General features: G+C 42.3%; 1 protein-coding gene across 4 annotated transcripts in view; it reads left to right on the top strand.

The window, feature by feature from the left end:
• Positions 1-21121, top strand: part of CASP8 (caspase 8) — a 50905-nt gene that overhangs the window by 27315 nt on the left and 2469 nt on the right. For 3 of the 4 annotated variants that reach the window (XM_077154678.1, XM_077154677.1, XM_077154676.1), the window contains exons 3-8: positions 12-345; positions 4968-5073; positions 5780-5933; positions 7501-7565; positions 10271-10412; positions 14147-14645. In XM_077154678.1, coding sequence (XP_077010793.1) covers positions 41-345; positions 4968-5073; positions 5780-5933; positions 7501-7565; positions 10271-10412; positions 14147-14645 — 1271 coding nt within the window. In that variant the 5' untranslated portion in view covers positions 12-40. Of the gene's footprint in view, positions 1-11; positions 346-4967; positions 5074-5779; positions 5934-7500; positions 7566-10270; positions 10413-14146; positions 14646-21121 lie in introns of those variants that run through there. The other variant, XM_077154679.1, reaches the window with a different exon arrangement.

Consider the following 21121-nt stretch of genomic DNA (forward strand, 5'->3'; position numbering starts at 1 on the left):
ATTTGATGTAGGTTGTGGCGGTATCTTCCTACCAACAATCATGGAGTTCCACAACCTTCTCTACAATATTGGGGATCGACTTGACAGTGATGAGCTGACCTCCCTCAAATTCCTGAGCCTGGACCACATCCCACACAGGAAGCAGGAACCCATTGATGATGCCTTATTGTTCTTCTCGAGACTCCAGGAAAGGAGAATGTTGGAGGAGAACAACCTGTTCTTTTTGAAGGAGCTGCTTTTCCGAATTCAAAGATTAGATCTGCTGAGCAATTTCCTGGGGGTCAGCAGGGAGGAGATGGAAAATGAACTTCTGATACCAGGCAGGGCCCAGATTCCTGCCTACAGGTGGGTTGAACCTCCACAGTATGTTGATTTGGTGGTGTGGGTTAATAGACACTTCATGAACACGGCTGGCTGGGTTATTGATGTTGTGTGATTTGGGGTGTTCTGGGAAAATTCCCGCCAAGACCAGTTAAAGAAATTTAGAGGCCCTAAACAGCAAAAAGATTATATGTAATCCAGGAAACAAACAAACAAACCAAACTTAAACCATAAAATATAAATTCACTTTTCAAAGGGAAACATTACCTATAGGTAGGCTGAAATTGAAACAGAGCTTTTCTAAAAGTTCTAATTCTCTCTCTTTCTTTATGTTATTTGTCTTTTATTTGGTGCCTCTGATTGGCTGATGTACAGCTCATGTACTTAATTTGCTTGTTTATTAGATAAAGTATCACTGATCTCCATCTCAAAATTCCCCTCTCACCTACTTATTGATATCTATAAGAGCCTGCTTAGCTCCTGGGAGCCTGGCTGCACTGGTGAAACCAAGCTGCTGCCAGGAGAACAGCAGTGTCTCAAGTCAACCTGGCCAAAAGCCATGAAGCTGGGCTTCTCCCACCTGTGGGAATGTGGGTATCTGAGGGGTAATATCAAGTCGTATTCAATTATGCCTCCATGATTATGTGACAAGACATTAAAAATAGAAGCATATTGCCATCTTTCTCACTGTCAGCATCCCCTGTTTTCAGACACTACTTAAAGTAATTTTAGCTTTCTTTTCAGAAACCCTTTACTCAAGCCTCTGGTCCATTTCATTGCTTGCTTATGAATAACTTTGGCCTGAGTTAGGGAAGGACCTTCAGTGCCAGGGGTGAAAGCCACTACCTTCTAATTACCTAGCCTCTTAATGCTTTGATCCTTCTATTCTCAGACACCTGAGGCCCTGGCATGTTCCTTGTTATATGACTGTTTTAATTTGCTAAAGCTGCCGGAAAGTAATATACCAAAAATGGGTTAGCTTTTATAAAGGGGATTTACTAACTTACAAGTTTACAGTTCTAAGGCCATAAAAATGTCCAAACTAAGGCATCCAGAAAAAGATACCTTGATTTTGAAGAAAATACTAATGGTGTCTGGATCACCTGTGTCAGCTGGGAAGGCATGTGGCTGGGTCTGTTGGCCCTTTAGCTTCTTGTTTCAAACAGCTTCCCTGGGGGTGTTTTCTTTCTGCATTTTCAAACATATCTCTCTGTGTCGGCTCTGAGCTTTTTCCAAAATTGTTCCCTCCTAAAGGACTTCAGTAAGTGAATTAAGAGCCACCTTGAATGAGCAGAGACATCTCTATGAAAACCACTTAATCAAAAGGTCCTACCCACAATTGGATGGGTTACATCTCCATGGAAACAACCTAATTAAAAGGTCCCACCCTAGATAATAGGCCTGTCTCCATAAGACTAGATTAGGAAAAAGAACATGGCTTTTCTGGGGTACATAACAGCTTCAAACCAGCACAATGACTGTACTCTGAGCCTCGGCCATTTTGCTTTAAAATGACAGAGCATATCCTAGGTAAGTTTGCTTTAATAGGACTGTGTAATTTTTGGAAGGAATTTATTCATTAAGACACCAGTTAATCCTAAGAAACAACAGTGCCAGATTTAGGAAAGCTTGAGGGTCTTATTTTGAGCACTCTGTCTTGGCCTTTTGAAAATTCCACTCCTTCTGCCATGTGAACTAGACTGAGAGAAACCAGCAGTACCAGACAATGACCCAAACTTTTGAGAACCATAATTAACAATATTATGTTAACTGTTAAGACCCTGGATGAGCTGTGGGAGCTGAGCTGCTAGGTGTAAGAGTAGCCAATTAAGAAAACAAGCAAAAATGAAAGTAACAGTCAAGCCATTAATCACTTACTGCCATGTATAAATAAGAAGCTAAAACTGGAGAAAGCACCAGCTCCCTCAATATCCCATTTCCCCACAATGGAATGCTGTAAGGGTCAGATGGATAAGTGCAAATGTAGGGAATCATCTTACTGTCAAGGGAGCCCCAAACAAAAGACTGCCACATTATAGGCCCAAGGCTAGGGGGTGGTAAAAGAGATGTGGAGAGAATCTTGGAATGGAAAAGTACTGAGTCAGAGTATTTACCTGACCCATAAGGAGGTCTCAGTAGAGGTGCCTGAGATGGTCTCAAGTAGGAATGCATATATATGCCAGAGCGTGACCAACTAGGATGGCCAAGTCTTTGGCTGCAGCAACCTACACACAGCTTGTACTGTAGATGGTTGATCCAGGGTTCTGACACATAGTGTGGGTTCCATGAAGCCCTCTGGGCTTATGAAAATGAGAAGAGTATGGCCACTGCTGTCAGAGAACTCAAACAGGTGGTAAACAGATAGACATGTGTGTCATCCTTCCGGTAATACAAAGGCATAGGGAATGAATGAATGCAGCCTGAGGGTACTCAGGCAATACTTAGACTGATTCTTTCCATCTTCCCAGTTAATTTTACTCTTTGTCCCCCCCATTATTTATTTGTCTGTATTTTTTTTACTCATCTGTCCATACTCTGGATAAAGGGAGCATCAGACACAAGGTTTTCACAATCACACAGTCACATTGTAAAAGTCTTATCTTTATACAGTTGTCTTCGAGAATCAAAGCTACTGGAACACAGCTGAACAGTTTCTGGTACTTCCCTCCAGCCACTCCAAAACACCATAAACTAAAAAGGAATTTCTGTATAATGCGTAAGAATAACCTCCAGGATAACCTCTTGACTCTGTTTGAAATCTCTCAGCCACTTGCCCTTTATTTTGTTTCTTTTCTCTCTTACCCTTGTTTGGTCAAGAAGGCTTTTTCAATCCCTGGTGCCAGGTCCCAGCTCATCCTGGGAGATTTACACCCCTGGGAGTCATGTTCCATATAGTGGGGAGGGCAGTGAGTTCACCTACTGAGTTGGCTTAGAGAGAGAGAGGCTACCTCTGAGCAACAAAAGAGGTTCGCTGGGATTGACTCTTATGCCTAATTTTAAGTAGGCTTAGATTCTCCTTTGCAAAAAAAAGTTTCATAGGGGCAAATCCCAAGATCAAGGGTCTGGCCTATTGATTTGGTTGTCCCCACTGCTTGCGAGAATATCAGAAATTCTCCAAATGGGGAAGTTGAATCTTTCCGCCTTTCTCCCCAGTCCCCCAAAGGGACTTTGCAAATACTTCTTTATTCACTGTCCAAATTACTCTGGAATATGTCAGAGTATCACATTAACTTGGACTAACCAACAAAATCTCATGCCCTAGTCAAAATTCCATGTACTTATGGTGTTCAACTAAACTGACCATACAAGTTAAATTAGGAAATGCACTATCCAGAATATAAAATTTCCACCCAATAAACATCTTTGGTCACACAAAGAAGTTGAAATTTTAAAATATGGATGATATTATCCTTTACCCTATATTCTGATATACTTTAGTCCTATCCAGATCAGCTTCATTCATATCTCTACTTGAAGTCTGATCACTTTTTCAACCTTTTAAACAGTTCCTGTATGGAATACTGCTGACTTCATAGCTTCAGAGCTCTAACTCTGAGTCTCAAGTGTCATATAAATACCCAAAGTTTCTGGGAATGATCAGGTTATATACAAACACCTCAGTATCACAGAATTTAGAATTAACAGTTACAACTCCTGAATATTTGTGACTGCTAGAAGAGCGTACAATCTAGGACCCTTTACAATAAACCCCAACCTGATAACCCATGTTCTCAACTTCAGTTCACTGAGTTTTTATATTATAGTTAATTCATATGAGTGAGGTATGATAATATTTGTCTTTTTTTCTGACATTTCAGTCAACATACAGTCCGTGAAGTTCACACACCTAATTGCCTGCCACACAACTTCATTCCTTCTTACAGCCACTCAATAGTCCATTATATGTATACATCCTAGTTCCATTCCTTAGTCTGGTACCATTAGGCCATGGGCCAATTCTTAGTGGGTGAATGGAAGATTGCAGATAGAGGAGGAAATAGGGTGTTTGTGTGTGAGGGCAGGGTTGGGGGCGGGACACAGCATAAAGGGATGAGAGGGCAGGCCATCTGGGTGTTTTGGGAGTTGACGGAATCCATGAGGGCTGTGGCAAGGATGGGTTCCTAGAAGGGATTAGGGACAAAGGGATGAGTGTGACAGGAGAAGGTGAGGAGATCTGCTAGGCTCATTCACAAAGGACTTTTATTCCAGAAGTTAATGTTTGGCCTCCATACTGAAGATAACAACTGTGAAAGTATTGACAAGTTTTAATTAGGGGAGTGGTGATCCAATTTGTATCTTAAAAAGTATAATTTTAAAAGTATAGTTTCCAGATATTTTTATTGGAATAAGATTTAGATTTTACACTAAAGGACAATAAAAAAAGAGGATTCATTTAACTGAAATTAACTTAAACACAAAATTGCTTGAACTTTAAATTGTCTTAAGGATGGGAAAGTTGGACTTTAGCCAGTAGATTTCTGAAGTGCTACACCAGGCTCTTTGTAAGGACTCAACTCATAAATAATGTCGTTTTGTGGCTTTATTATAAAGGGAGGTCATTGAAATCAATTCCCCTGACTCTGTACATCTAATGAGAAATTATTTAAGAAAGCATTTCTAATAAGTGTCTTCATTTCCCGTCACAGGGTCATGCTTTTTCAGATTTCAGAAGAAGTAAGCAAAATGGAATTGAAGTCTTTTAAGTTTCTTTTGAGCCAGGAGATTCCCAAATGTAGACTAGATGATGGCATGGTAAGACCTGATATCCTACCAAGATGTATTCCTGGGAATTGCTCAAGCAGTAGAATTGCTGAGATCAAAGGGAAGGGGTCTTTTAACCAGGGAGAAAAAAAAACTAATCAGACATGGGTGTTATAGAGATGATTCCTTTGTAGACTGAAGAGTGCAGCTCCCGTGAATCATCAGAAACAAGGCAGGGCCAGGAACCAGCAAAGGCTGGTTGTTTGTTGAGGTACAGCCCAATGTGGGACCCAGCAGAATCAGGGAAGACAGTCATGGGCCTGAGACATTTTCTTACTTCTGTAGTGCCTGAAACAACCTGGAACCTGGGACTGTGGTAGATGAGGGGAGAGGGCCCAGGTCTCTAGTTGGATTGGGTGCCAGAGATAATGTTGGGATATGAGTCATTTCCCAGGGCACATCAGGCCATTTCACAGTCATCATACAAATGCTTTCACAAACCGCTCTGCACAGGGACCAGATGATGGCTGACATGCCCTCTCCTCTATCCTTTCACTTGGCGTTTCAGGGCCAGAAAACACAGACTCAGCCTTTTTGTGGTCTGTTGGCTTTGTAAGACCACCTTGCTCTTTCAGGAGGGTCTGCTTACAAAGTGGGGGTGGGCCCTTGGTTTGGAGAAAGTGGAAGTAAAAAACAAATCTCATCTAAAAACCAATATGCCTCAGTACAGTCTCCCAACTTTGTCTCCTTCCCCTAGACCATGATTGATATTTTCATAGAGATGGAGAAGAGGCTCATCCTGGGGGAAGGAAACTTGGACACCCTGAAGAGAATCTGTAACCAAGTCAACAGGAGCCTGCTGATGAAAATCTATGATTATGAAGACTTAATCAGGAGAAAGGACTTGACAGGTGTGAATCAGCAAAAATGTGTTCTTAAATGGACAAATCCCTCAAAGTCAAAAATGCATCTAATCAAATACTAGGGGTGTGTATACGTGGTGGTGGTGAGAGGGAGTGTTGTTTATTTTTTTGATTCAGAAGCTTGGAAGAAATCGAGATAAATTTTCAAACAGTAATACTTGGAGATAAGTTTCCAAGGTTTATTTGGTTAATTCACTCTCAGATATCCTCATGCGTCCTCTCCACAGTCTTCTACCTCCTCCACATCTACTGCTCTTCTAACATTCAGATGAAAGCTCAGTGGTTATATGAAGTCACTTTCTCTACACATTGACAGATATAAAAAGCAACATCAAAGATACAGACCCCAAATTCCTGGGCTGGCCAGTTTTAAATAGATGCAGAGTGTATCAGTAGTAAGGTTTTTTTATTCTTTTTTATTTTTCTTGATATGTACTGCCTGTATTATGTACTTGGGGAGCTGGATTCAAAATATTTTTCAGGACTTTCTTGTTTAAGTTGCTTCTTCCTCCACCAAGAACAATTTACTCTGCCCGCAGGTTGCAGGTACCTTGGCTGAGTGTGAGCCCTACCTTTCCATCTTCTTTGCTAAGTATGGGGATTCCCCCTTCTTCTCTGTAGCTGAGCTGCTCCATCATCTGCCTGCCTCACCCTTGGGATGCCCCAGTCAAATTACGTTTCTTTTTACCCCAGAGAGGGAACTTTGGTTCAATGCCCTGTTCTTTTTCTACTTTTATGAAGTGGGTTGTACAAGGAATAGGAAATCTCAAGGACGTCCTACAAAATTTTGGTGACCAGAGAATTCTTTCTGATTATAAAATTTACACATACTCACTGAATTTGATTTTAAATTCAGAGAAATATATATATATATATATTTTGGCATGGGCAGGCACCGGGAATCGAGCCCAGGTCTCTGGCATGACAGGCGATCCACCATGACCTGCCCAGAGAAATATTTCTTTAAACCCATTAATCCCATCACCACATACATATTTAATATTGTTAAGATTTTTGTTATCTTTTCAAAAGACAACTTTGTTTCTCTCTCTCTCTCTCTCTCTCTCTGTGCGCATAAAACAAACATTGGACCACCCTCCGTTAAAGGTTAAATCTGAGTAATATCCACGCAACTACTTCCCCACCACTCTCTACACCTGCTTGATTAAGCCCAAAGCTCTAAAATGTTGGAGTAAAATTCTTTTCATGTAAGAATTCATCCACAGTGAGGGCTCTCTGGTGGTTTTATTAATGAATATCTCACAAATGCCATAAAATTAAGCTTGGCAATGTGGAGGAATATAACATTATAGCATTTCTTGGTGATATTTCTCCCTTTGGTGATGGTGCCAATGAAAATTTACCCTTGCGTTTCCAGAAGCACATTAATTGGACAGCCTGGAGAATCCCTGTGAACTGAAAGGTTGTATTTAAGGCAGTCTGTAAATGTTCACTTTTAAATGGACCTCCCATTTTTCTAGGTGCTACATTTTTCTTTACCCATCTACTTTCCCTGCCGTATCTCATTCTAGATGTGCCTCTTGATTGCTTGCAGGGGAGGAATCACTCGAAGAGCTGACAATGTTGGACTCGCCAAGAGAATCGGGAAATGAGCCACAGGTACATGATACCTCCAGTTCATCTTTCCCTTTGCATTGCAGATTCAATTTATTGTATTCTTTAGCTTTTTTTTAAGCTTCTAGATAAATCATTTGGGTGGGAGGAGAAACTGATTGATAACATTTGGAAATGCAGGAAAAATTCATAAAAGGACAGATTTAAAATGTGACTTTTTAATTTTTTAAATGTTACCTCTTCAGTTTCCTATGCCTTATATATTTTTTCTTTTGTTTTGTTTTGTTTTTTACAGCTTACATTGTTTTATTTCCAGCTACGCATTTGTAATCATTTCACAAGTAAAAGAAATAGAACATTGACAGACCCATAGACGCCCTTCTCATGCCCCTTCACAAATATTGTCTTCTCCTTTTTCCTCAAAGTACCCACTATCCTGACTTCTAACACCAGAGGTTACTTTAGCTGGGTTTAAATGGAATCATACAGTATGTATGCTTTTGTTTGGCTTCTTATGCTTAACATTACATTTGCGGGATTCATCTATGTTGTTGCATATAGCTGTGGTTTCATTCCTTTTCATAACTGTAGAGTGTTCCGTTTTGTGAATATACCATATTTTATTTATTCATTTTACTGGGTGGTGAGTTGTATTATTGTGCTGTCATGATCATGAACATTTATATAGATTTTTTTTTTTAACTTTTTTTTAATTGTGAAATATAACATATACAAAAATGCAATATATTTCCAAGAACTTTTTTTGTGTGTGTGTGCTGTATGGCGAGGTCACATTTCATTCTTTTTCCGTATGAGTATTCTGTTATTGCAACACCGTTTGTTGAACTTTTTGTTTGTTTGTTTTTGTTGGTTTGTTTGCTTGTTTGTTTGGGAAGTGCATGGTCTGGGAATTGAACCCGGGTCTCCTGCATGGCAGGTGAGAATTCTACCACTGAACTACCCTTGCATCCCCTCCAAGTACATTTTTTTTCTTTTGTTTGTTTGTTCTGTTTTTTTATACATATATTTTTTGTATTTTGTATTTTTATTTTTTTCTCTATATTATCATTTTATTTCTTTTTCTGTTGTCTTGCTATTTCTTTTTCTAAATCGATGCAAATGTACTAAGAAATGATGATCATACATCTATGTGATGATATTAAGAATTACTGATTGCATATGTAGAATGGAATGATTTCTAAATGTTGTGTTAGTTAATTTTTTTTTTTATAGATTTTTTTTTTTGGTCATATGCCTTATATTTTAATTTTAAAACCAAAGACAGGGCAGGCCACTTGGCTCAGCAGGCAGAGTTCTCACCTGCCATGCCGGTGCCTGCCCATGCAAAACAAAAACAAAAACAAAGATATCGAACTACTTGGAGGGTAGAACAGTTGGGAAGTTTCTACCTAACCCTCCCAGGAACCACAGATGCCAAATATTAGACTCTTTTGGGGAAAGAGTCTAATATTTAGCAGGACTGGAAAAAGAAAAGCCTTGTCTTCTATCCTGCCATTTCAAAAATATTTCTCCTTTGTGATTAGATATAAGCAGAAAACCATAATTTGGCCATCTATATGTCCCTGTCTCATTGAGCCAGCACAATAATCTCTCTTCTAGACATAACTTCTGTTTATGTAACATTCAACAATCCACCAAATACGTTGACTTGGCCCATTCATGCCTCCCGGTGGTAGAAGCAGGGGAAACTCTGAACGCTACTTGCATTCAAGCTCCAGAGAGACCATTTACTAGTTGTGGGCTCCTGAGCGAATCACCAGACCTCTCTCAATCTGGAAAGAGAAGGTCAAGGGAAGTAATGTGGCACTCTGTAGACAGTAAAGCACTCTGCAAGTATTGTCCCCACCACCAGCAAAAGAGATTGCGTTGAAGAGAGATTAGGTAACTTGCCCAAAGTCTCATGGTTTTTAAGTAGTGGAGCCAGGCATTCTGATTCCTTAGCCTGGGACCCTTTTCTCTCTCTCCATTGTTGCACAGGCTTCCAACTGAACACTGAATGAGCTCAGTACTCAAATAGTCCTGGGAAAATGAGCAGGGAACAGGGCTACTTCCTACTCTCCGGTATTATGGTCTGGACACTGTAGCCTGCACCTCATCACAGCCTATCTGACCAGTGCATCTCACCCCAGCAGCCATGGTGGTCCTGAGAGCTGGGTTAAGACATGAGCTTTCAAAAGCCCAGTGACCACACTGCGTCACATGTAAAAGGCAGGCCCCCAGCAGTTAATTGAGAAGCACGGGGGAGTTGAGTAGATAGCCAAGGGAATCACTAGGTTATAAAAGGGCAGTCAAAAGACCAGAGCCAAGACATTTATGTATGTAGCAATTCTTGATTGAGTATTCACAAGTTAATAAATTCTAGATGGAGGCACAGATGGTATCTGTCTTGAGGAGTCTTGTGTATAGTAAGGGAAGCAGAACCAAAAAATGAATAACTATAATGCAATATGATAACAATATGTGTGCAGAGTACTCAGGAGCCCAAATATCGGGACACTGACATTAATGCTAGCTTCAGGGCCGAAGTCTGGGGGCTTCTCCTGTGAGGGGAAGAGGTGGAAACTAGTGTTTCAGGGAAACAACTCCAAGTTGGGGCGAGGCAATGGAAAACTCATTTGCTTCCCAGTTTGACTTAGGGGACAGCCTTACCTGTTTCTGTGGGATTGTTTGTCAGATTGCTAGTGCTTGTCCTACAGACTCAGCTGTTGGTTTGGGTTTTTGTTTTTCAGATGTCAGATAAAGTTTACCGAATGAAAAGCAAACCTCGAGGATACTGCTTGATCTTCAGTAATCATGATTTTAGCATAGCACGGAGAGATGTGCCCAAAATTCAGAACATTAGGGATAGGAATGGAACACACTTGGATGCAGGTACAGTAGAAGCCAAAGTAGAGAAGTGAAATGTTTCTTATGCCTATGCTTTTATCAAAAGTGGGAGAATAAAAGCTGTACTGATAAGGCTATATGTTTCAAGAAAATAGATAGCCATATTTCCCTGTGGATGTGAAAGCATTCATATACATTTGGTATTTTTTTGCTTTTTATTTTTTAGTCAAAACAACTTATATGTATGTATTAGGTTTCTCCAGAGAAACAGAACCAACAAGATATAAACATGTAAATAATAAGAAATTATAGGGATTGACTCATACAACCATGGGGATTGGCAAGTCCAAATTCCATACGGCAGGCTACAGATCAGAACTTGTGGTGGTGAAGATTAATTCCCCAGGGGAAGTTGGCTGATTGAAGTAGAGATACAATTTCTTCTTTCTGAATGCTAAAATCATCAGTGTCCCTTTAAAGCTTTCATCTGATTAGATGAGGAGACTTCTCTTATTGTTAAAGGCTGTCTCCTTTGTTGATTATAGATATAATCAGCCATTGTAGATAATAATCAGCCATCAAAGCCGTCAACTGACTAATGATTTAAATCCATGAAATACCCTTACAGTGACAATCAGCCAATGCTTGTTTGACCAAATAACTGGACACCATGATGTAGCCAAACTGAAGCATGAAATTAACCACCACAGTATAAAAAGTATAACATCTTACTAGAAGGCTTATAAGCCTTTCTTTTAATTCAACTAAATGAATAAGTGCTTCTGTAAAATGCATTAGGAACTAGATTATAAAAATTGCCTTGTTATCAAGGTCACTCATACTATCTGCATTTATAAAAGTTAGGCTATTGAGTGTGGCAGAAATTGTAAGTCCTTCAAAGGAATAGCATTTTCAGATGTTAAACTAGCCAGAAATTCTTTGACTCAACCCATTTAAATAAGATCAAGAACTTACAAGTTAAGAGAAATAATAAAATGGCAAGTGCTAGAAATGACTTTAATTAAAAAAGAAAGAAATAATCCAACCCAATCAATGTGCTATTAAGAATTTTGATTTGATCAAAGAACTTTTGGAAATGGTGTTTATGACATCAGGAAAAGAGCTGAGGTAGCATACTGAAGATAGATGAAAGAAAATTCAACCTATCAGTGGCGTGGAGTCATATCTCTAACTCTTCTTAGTTCCAACAACACTGGCAGCCAAGTATATATATCCCAATGGAAATAGCCTGGGACTGTCCTCTGAAGAAGTTGAAAGTTCCAGATAAAAGACCTAATGAAAATAACATTTGGGGGCTTCCTAATAAAATCGCCAGGTTCCAACTCTGTTACCCTGCTATAAATCTACTAATGAACAAATCATACCCATGAACACAAGGCTTTCAGTAAACTTTTTAATTGCCTAATTAAATAACCTATTTATGACTGGACAGCTAAGGATCATCAGACATATGAAGAAAGCCTTAATATGAAAGAAAGAGTCAAAAGAAGGACAAAAGGAAACAGAATGAGTGAAATGAAGATAATGTTGAGAGAAAAAGAAACTCTTTTTAAAAAATTATTTGTAGGATTCCAGACAATCCCTAAAGAATACTGAGGGCAATATATAAGATTCCACAGAGGTTCCATGCCCCAAGGTAACTTTCCAGAAATCTGCAACTTCTAGAAGGGTCCCTGGACCAGATAAGTCCTGAAACCTAGAGGGCCCAGCTTCTCCAGAACATCAGATAGTTCCATCTCCCTACCCCATATTAGTGACAGCCCCTTCCAACATGAAAAAGTTAGAATGGCCATAACCCAAATACCCCTGTGCTGGTTTGAAAAGATGTATGTTCCCTAGAAAAGCCATGTTTTAATCTAAATCCTATTTTGTAAAGGCAGAATAATCCCTATTCAATACTGTATATTTGAAACTATAATCAGATCATCTCCCTGGAGAGATTCGGAGAGAGCAGAGAATTCTGCAGCACCATGAAGCAGAGAGTCAAAACAAAAGACAAAAAACCTAAAATTGTGGAACTGTAACCGATGTCAAACTCTGAAATATGTTTGACACAGTATCAGGGATTTCCCTGATGGTAAAGTTTAATAGTTCCATATTTTTTCTCCCACCCCTTGAGCTATTCATCTTTGACAATAAGAGTTCCAAAAAGACAGAATAGAGAAAATGGAGGAAATAGAACTTTCTAAGAACTGAGTAACATATTCTACAGATTGGAAGGGCCCAATGAATTAAGATTCACACCAAAGCATATCTACATCCTAGAAGCTTCTAGAGAAAAAAATAAGTCCTATGTATATAAAGAATCAGGAATCAAAATGTTACTGAATTTCTCAATAGCAACACTAGAAGCTTTATGACAGTGAAGAAATACCTTCAAAATTTTGAGGAAAAATGCCTTTTGAAGAAAAATTGTTTATCTATCAAAGAATGTGAAAGTAAAATACATTGGTGGTTCAGTGGTAGAATGGCCGCCTTTAATGGGGGAGACCCAGGTTTGATTCCTGGACCATGTACCACAACCCCCCAAAATTGTGAAGGTAAAAATAAAAGACTTTACAAGGACTCAAAAGTTTTACCCTCCATACATTGGTGGATATGCTCCAGCAAAACAAGTGGGTAAATTAAGAAAGAGGAAATCATGGGTTCAGGAAACAGGGCATCTAACATGGGAGAGAGACATCCCAGGAAAAGAGAAATTCATCAGGCCCAAAGAGCAGCCACCTGCTATGAGCAGAAGGATGCAGTGCTCAAGATGGGAAGTCTCCAGAAAAAAATAAAAATGAATTACACTGACAAGTGTAAGATTTCGACAGACCTATTAGAACATTTGGGGAAAAATAACGTTAAGAACACAGGAAACAAAACAAATGAATAAACAATGCAATCGGTAATTCTGGGAAGGACAAAAAGTTTAATAAGGAAGGGAATATATTTAGAGAACATGTTTACATAGTCCTAATAATATAAAGAGTCTACTGATTCAAACAAACATTGTGAAGAATTTTGTAAGAACACCAATCCCGCTACTAATTTAGAAGGTCTTGTTCTTTACATGCTGCTTCAAATTCTTCTCTCTTCATAAATCCTCCATAATAAGAACTCAACACAAAAGTCTAAAATGTATAAACGAATACATAGAAGTGTATGCAAATTCATCACAACATGGAGACTAATTCCAAAAGACATAGCTAAAGGTTGAAAATGGTTAAAACTTGATGCAGCAGAGATGGAGAGGGGATAACTGTTTCTGTAATAGGCCTTATAATTTTGACTTTTTATACATTCATATCTTTTGTTTTGATACATTTAAACAATTTTGAGAGGGTTCAGCATAAGGTCTTTCATTCTAATTTTTTTTTTCTGATTATGGAAGTAATACAACTGTTTTTTAAATTGGTTTGGTACTAAGCCTAAATGGTTATCCATCTTGAGGACTAGTTCAGAAAAGAGAACAGGCCAGCAATAGCACCCTCCATTCTTCACTTCCTCAGTTGCCTCAGAACGTGGTAACATCCTCAGCTGGTAGCAGTAAGTATTAACAGCTGAGAGAATCCCGCTACTAATTTAGAAGGTTTTGTTCTTTATATGCTGCTTCAAATTCTTCTCTCTTCAGCACTGGACCCACTGCTGGTTCAATGGGAAGAGGACCCTGTGTTTCCATGATGAAAGATCCCATGCCTTTGGTTAGACTTAGATTTCGCAAGACCTGGGAAATACGGTGGTATAAAATGACTTTTCCTTATTTCATTTTCCAGATGCTTTGGACAAGACCTTTAATGCACTTCATTTTGAAATAGTACATTTCGAAGACTCCACAGCAAAAGAAATCTGTGATGCTCTGAAATTATACCAAAGCATGGACCACAATAACAGGGACTGCTTCATCTGCTGTGTCCTCTCCCATGGAGACAAGGGCATCATCTATGGCACTGATGGACAGGAAGTCCCCATCTCTGAACTGACCTCTTACTTCACTGGCCAGAAATGCCCTTCGCTTGCAGGCAAACCCAAAGTCTTTTTCATTCAGGCTTGTCAAGGGGATAGCTACCAGAAAGGTATAGCTATGGAGACCGACTCAGACCAGCAGGAAACTGACTTCAAAACAGATTCATTGCAGAAAAGATATATCCCAGATGAGGCCGACTTTCTGCTGGGGATGGCCACTGTGAATAATTGTGTTTCCTACCGAAGCCCTTTGGAGGGGACCTGGTACATTCAGTCACTTTGCCATAGCCTGAGGAAAAGATGTCCACGGTAAGTTTTGCTTTTCAAACCCTCTTCTCTGTTACACTACTACAAACCTAGATCCACAGCCCATTAAAAAGTGCTTTATGGTTGAGGTAATGTTAACAGATCAGAGAGGTATCCAAGGGGAGTAGTTTCTACTCATCTCTAGACATCCAGCTGTGATTCACACAGCTGTACTTTCCAGGTTAGCTGCAAAGCAGAAGGGATAGCGTTGTTAAGATCTTCAGTTCATAGATGGAGAAACTGAGATACTTCTGAAAGGTTTTAAGATAGGAGGTATTTGAGAGAAAGGAAAGTAGATGAAATGATTTTAAGCGAGTGTGCTTTATTGGCTGTGCTCCCGGGCAGAGCTCACCGAACCCAAGATGGAGGGAGGTGAGTCTGAGCACACAGGCTTTGGTGAGTGCAGTTTTTAAGGGCAGGGGTTAGGTGATGACATGAAAGGGGGGGCACATTAAACAAAGGATTATTATGCTAGCGGGTTGAGCAGCAGGTGGTTAGATGTCCGTTGAACAATGAGTGCATAGATGTTTGCTGTGCAAAGATCTTAATTGTAACGGTTCACCTCCTGTTCCGAGTGACTTCATGATTCCAGCCGTAGAGCCCTCCCTTATTCCCCCGACCTAACGTTCCAGCCTTTTTGTGATAGTAGGGCGTCTAGATCTTTCTAGTTGCTTCCTGCTGTAGTGGGATGGCGTGGGGTTTTGGGCTGAACTTGTTAGGGTCGGGAGAGAGGAGAGGCTGGCTGCAGGAGTTTGGTGAGGTTGGCAGGTGGTGATGTTGATGCAGAAGCATTTGGTTGACTGCTACTCGGGATAGTTCTTTTATACAACCCTGGAGGAAGTTAAGAAGGTAAGGAGCTAGGAGAAAAAAGAGACAAATTAAGATAACTGGACCTAGCAGTGGGAGAAGCCATGCTGCTAGTGGGGAGGAGAACCAGCTTTGGGCAGAGGAGGTTTCCTGTTTCCTGCGATAAAAATTTTTCTTTAGCTTGTTTAGGGTTTGAATGGTTTGCTTTACCAGACCCAATTTATTGATGTAATAGCAACATTTTTTTTTTTTTGGAGGGATATACACCTCCCTCCTTTTTTGGCTGTCAGCAGGTCTAAGGCCCGTCGATTTTGAAGAGTTATCTGAGCTAGTGAAGTGAGTTGGCATTGTAGAGAGGAGAGAGATTCGGCTGGTGATTTTAGAGCTACCTGTAGTTGAGTTTTGAAGTTTTGAGAGGTTAGAATATTGTGTCCTAGTGCCCCTCCAGCTGTGGCTGAGGCTGCGACCGAGGCAGTTAGGCTGATGCCTACTAGGATAGGCAGAAAGGCAGCCCTTTTTGAGCGCGAGGTGGGTAAGAACTAAGCTAGCTCAGACTCCCCACAGAGGGTTAGTTGAGGAACAGTAGTTACCAGGAAGCACGGTCCTGGGGTAGTGGGGTTAAGGCACTTGATAAGAGTTTTATTACACCAGAAATATTGCCCTTCGGGGGCATGGGAGGTGTTGTGGATAGTGACATTGGTTTGGTATCAGTTTTGAAGTTTGGCTTGTTTTATGGTTATGTGTGTGAGGTAGCAGGGTTTTAGGAGATAGGGAAGGTTTTTTAGAGTCAGGTTTTTACAGGGGGACATTTTTAAGGGTGGTGTGGCAGGAATTAGGGCTGTGTTGGTGCATTTGGGTGAGGTTTATAGGGATGGCTGCTAAGAGTGGCCTCAAGTATTTCAGAGGGAGTAAGTATAGCATATGCAGTTCTGCGCCTCCCCTGCTGGTCTGTAATTGAATTGCCGTCTATAAAAAGGGTAAGATCCTGGCGTGGGGAGGCAAGCTCCTCCATGATTTCGGTGCAAAGATGTGTGGGTTGGGGGAAGGGGTTTGACAAGGGCTCTTGAGGGAGAAGAGTGGCAGGGTTGAGACTAGGTAAGGTAGAGAGAGCAATGTTTGGGTTTTCCAGGAATAGTAAATAAAATTCTTGGACACGAGAATGAGTGAGCAGAGACAGAGACTTATGGGAGAAGAGGTCTTGCAGACGGTGTGGGGACAGAACTTGGAGAGGTTTACCCAGGCTGAGTTTCAGAGCTTCACGGGTTAGGGTGGCCGCTGCAGCTAATGCCCGGAGACAGGGAAGCCAGTTGCGGGCAGTAGGGTCCATCTGTTTGGAGAGGTAAGCTATTGGAGTATAAGTTGGTCCCAGAGGTTGGGTTAGAACCCTTACTGCCATTCCCCGCTTTTCATTAGTAAATAGAATATACGGTTTGTTAGGCTTTGGGAGGGCAAGAGGAGGTGACCGAAGTAAGGCACTGTGGAGGACCGAGAAGGTTTTGGATATGGTGGAGGGGTCGTCTAGCGGACTTGCAGGTGTTGCTATGGCTGCATTGTAGAGGGGCTTTGCTAGAACGGAAAAATTAGGGACCCAGTGTCGGAAAAATTCCACGAAACCTAGAAAGGATAAAATTTGTTTGGCATTTTCCGGAGGCTGGAGTTTGTGGAGAGCTTGCTGCCTGTGAAGTGCGAGGTGTCGAGAGCTGGGAGTAAGGAGGAGGCCTAGATAAGTAACCGGTGGAACAGGGAAGTTGGGCCTTGGTTGGTGAAACCCGGTATCCTTTGTCCACCAAGAAATTTAATAGGGTGGCCATGGCTTTTGTGGAGGCATTTTCAGAAGAGCTGCAAATTAATAAGCTATTATATATTGGAGAATTGCATTGGGAGTTCGATTGCATTGTGTTAGGTCTTTGGCTAAGGCTTGGCCAAAGATGTGGGGGCTATCGCAAAACCCCTGAGGTAATATTGTTTATGTAAGTTGGTGGGCAGCTAAAGAGTCCGGGTTTTCCCAGGTAAAAGCGAATAGATTGTAATAGGCAGGGTCCAGAGGTATAGTAAAAAAGGCATCTTTGAGGTCCGGGACCGTGTAGTGAGTAGTGTGAGGAGGTATGTGCGAGAGAAGAGTATATGGGTTGGGGGCCACCGGGTGGATAGGAATAACAGCCTTATTAATCAGTCTGAGGTCCTGGACTAAACCGTAAGAACCATCAGGTTTTTTAATAGGCAAAATAGGAGTATTACATGGTGAATTACTAGGTATAAGGAGTTCCTTCCCTTTGAGCCGATTGATGATGGGTTGCAGTCCCCTTTGATGGGTTACGGAAATGGGGAATTATGGCTGGGAGGGGAATGAGGACGGATTTTTTAGTCGGATGAGAACAGGTTCATGATGGGAAGCTATTATAGGGGTGGAGGTATTTTACTCTCTTGGGTTGACTAGGTGGGGTGGTAAGGGGTGAGGGGGAAGGATTGGGTCCTGGGCGGAGGCAGAGGTTATACATAGAGGCAGTAGTAGATTTGCAGGAGGAGTTTTTGTCCAGTGTAGTGATACCCCTAACTTGGCGAGAATATCCCGCCCCAGTAGAGGGCTAGGGTAAGAAGGCATTACTAAGAAGGAATGTGTAATAGGATGTCCCTCTGTTAAACACATGAGTGGCTTAGTGGTTAAGGGGCGCGAAGGACGGCCATCTATGCCTGTAACCGTGACCCAGGAAGGACAGAGTTGACCTAAATAGGAGGGGAGGACGGAAAAGGTAGCCCCCGTGTCCACTAAAAATGATGTGGACTTACCCGCTACCTTGACTGTTACCCTGGGCTCTGGGAGGGTGATTGGGGTCGCTGAGGCCGGGCGTCGTCAGTTGTCGGTGGCCTAGCCCAGGACTGCCAGTGGTAGACTAGGGGTTGGAAGGACACTTCCCCCACACGGCCAGGCGCCGAGGGGCAGTCACTTTTCCAGTGTCCCTTTTTCCCACAGAGAGGGCATGGTCCCTTGGGCGGTTGAGGGTTGGGGCACTGGTGGGACCAGTGTCCGTCGAGGCCACATTTGAAGCGCTTTCCTGGCGGTGGGTTAGTCGTAGCCGGCTTCTTCTCTGTTGCGGTAGGCCGCAGAGCCGCAGTCAGGGCTTGGGTTTGTAAATTCGCCTTTCGGCGGTTTCGGGACTCCTTCTCCGCCCTTTCCAACTGATCACGTGTATTGAAAACTTTAAAGGCCAGGTTTACCAGGTTGTGAATAGGGGCCTGAGGACCATTCTCAATTTTTTAAGTTTGTGCCTTATGTCTGGGGCTGACTGGGATATAAAATGTGTGGCTACAGCAGTTTTACCAGCCTCCGAGTTGGAGTCTAGGCGGGTATATTGGGAGAGGGCTTTTGTGAGCCGGTGTAGAAAAGCGGCTGGGTTTTCATTAGGACCCTGGGTAATTTCCCTTAGCTTTTGGAAGTTTATTATTTTATGTGAAGCTTTCTTCATGCCTATTATGAGGCATGTAAGCATTCTGTCCTGTCTAGTCTGCCCATTTCTTCCCGCTGGAGTGTTAACCTGATATTCCCACCCTGGCTCTTGGTTTGGCACTGCCTTAGCTCCTACTGGCATGGTGTGGTCAGTTATATGGACCTGGTCGACATGGTCCCCTGGCTGCACTGAAAATACGGTCTCTTTTATTTAGGGTTAGGGAAGAAGAACAGATTATATGAATGCCATGCCAGGTTAGATCGTAGGCATAAGCTAGCTATTGAAATTCTTTAGTATAGGCAGTCGGGTCACTGGAGAATGAACTTAGCCGTTTTTCAATATTAGAGAGGTCAACTAGGGAGAAAGGGGTATATACTCGAACTAACCCCTCAGGTCCTGCAACTTCCCGTAGTGGACAGAGTAAAGAGTCCTTTGAGTGGGTATGAGAGCTTATAGGTGAGGAGGGCAAAGCTGTTGAGGACTGTGGGGGATTGGATGGAGATGGAAGGGGAGGATAAGATGGTGGCAGGAGTGCTGCCGGGCTGGTGGGAAGTGAGGATGGGGACAGATAAGATGGCGGCAAGGTTGCAGGCAGAAAAGGAGATGAAAAGATGGCAGCAGGAGTACTGTTGAGATAGGTGGGGAAAGTGAGGGATAAGATGGTGGCTGAGGCATTATTGGAGCAGAAGAGAAGGATAAGGGGCAAGATGGCGTCTGAGGCATTGCTGGAGAGAGAGAGGGATAGAGTGAGGGAGGAGGGGACCATGTGCAAGGATCTTTTATTTTTTTACATGGGCAGGCACCGGGAATCGAACCCAGGTCCTCGGGGATGGCAGGCAAGCACTCTTACCTGCTGAGCCACCATGGCCCGCCCCATGTGCAAGGATTTTGCGGAGACAGTGGTCGCTTGAAGAAAGATGAGTTGGGGGTTCAGAAAAGGAGAAAGTCTCATCAGAGGAGAGAGAGGGTTTGGGAGTTTTCTTGGTTAGGAGAACCTGAGCCGTGGAGCAAGGAGTACAAAGAGAGGCACGGGAGTGCAGGAGAAAAAAAAGCCTGGACATAAGGAATTTCGGCCCACTTGTCATTTTTTTTGGCAGAAATTATGGAGGTCATTAAGGACCTTAAAATTGAAAGTCCCCCCCTCAGGCCAATGAGAACCATTATCCAATTGGTATTGGGGCCAAGCCTTTTTACAAAAGTAAGTGAGGCATTTTGGCCAGATGTCAGGAAGTAAATTCAGTGTGGATAGGTTTGTCAGAAGACAACCCAGAGGAGTATAAGATTTGGTCTTTGAGGACTTATTGCTCATACTGATGGGTCTCAAAGGAGAAAGGACTGGCCCAGGGGATGTTGGTGTCCCAACACCCTGAGAGAGTCCTTGGAGCTCTTATGAGCGGGGGCTCATCTCCTCAGTGGACATCTCACCCTGGTTTGAGGCCCTTTCAGGTCCTGGACCTGAATTTGGGAGGGAAACGAGAAGCGGGGCATCCCCACAACTTTTTGAGTCCCGGGAAAGGGAGTGAGGCTTGTGGGCATCCCCGTTCACCTCAGCCCTCGGAAGAGAACCTGACATGAATTCACGATTTTGGAGAGTGATTTATGGACAGGCTCTCTGGGAATGGTGAGACCCAGCAGCAGGGTTAGTAGGGAAGGGACTTACCCAATTCATGGTGGATGCAGTGGTGGGCTGCTGGCTATGTGGAGGAAGGAGGAGAGAGGAAGCCAGGGTGCCCCTGGCCAGGTGGGCGGCACCCGCGCTCCTCTCCCGGGTTTCGGCACCAAGATGAAAGGTTTTAAGATATGAGGTATTTGAGAGAAAGGAAAGTAGATGAAATGATTTTAAGTGAGTGTGCTTTATTGGCTGTGCTCCCGGGCAGAGCTCACCGTACCCAAGATGGAGGGAGGTGAGTCTGAGCACAGGCTTTGGTGAGTGCAGTTTTTAAGGGCAGGGGTTTAGGTGATGACATGAAAGTGGGGGGGGCACATTAAACAAAGGATTATTATGCTAGTAGGTTGAGCAGCGGGTGGCTAGATGTCCATTGAACAATGAGTGAATAGATGTTTGCTGCGCAAAGACCTTGATTGTAACGGTTCACCTCCTGTTCCGTTACACTGACTTCATGATTCCAGCCGTAGAGCCCTCCCTTATTCCCCCGACCTAACACTTTCTAAGGGGCTTCATTTTTTCAGCATCTCAAGGGACAATTATGGTATCACAGAGCAGGA

The sequence above is a fragment of the Tamandua tetradactyla genome, chromosome 3 (assembly GCF_023851605.1).
Source record: "Tamandua tetradactyla isolate mTamTet1 chromosome 3, mTamTet1.pri, whole genome shotgun sequence".
NCBI lineage: Eukaryota > Metazoa > Chordata > Mammalia > Pilosa > Myrmecophagidae > Tamandua > Tamandua tetradactyla.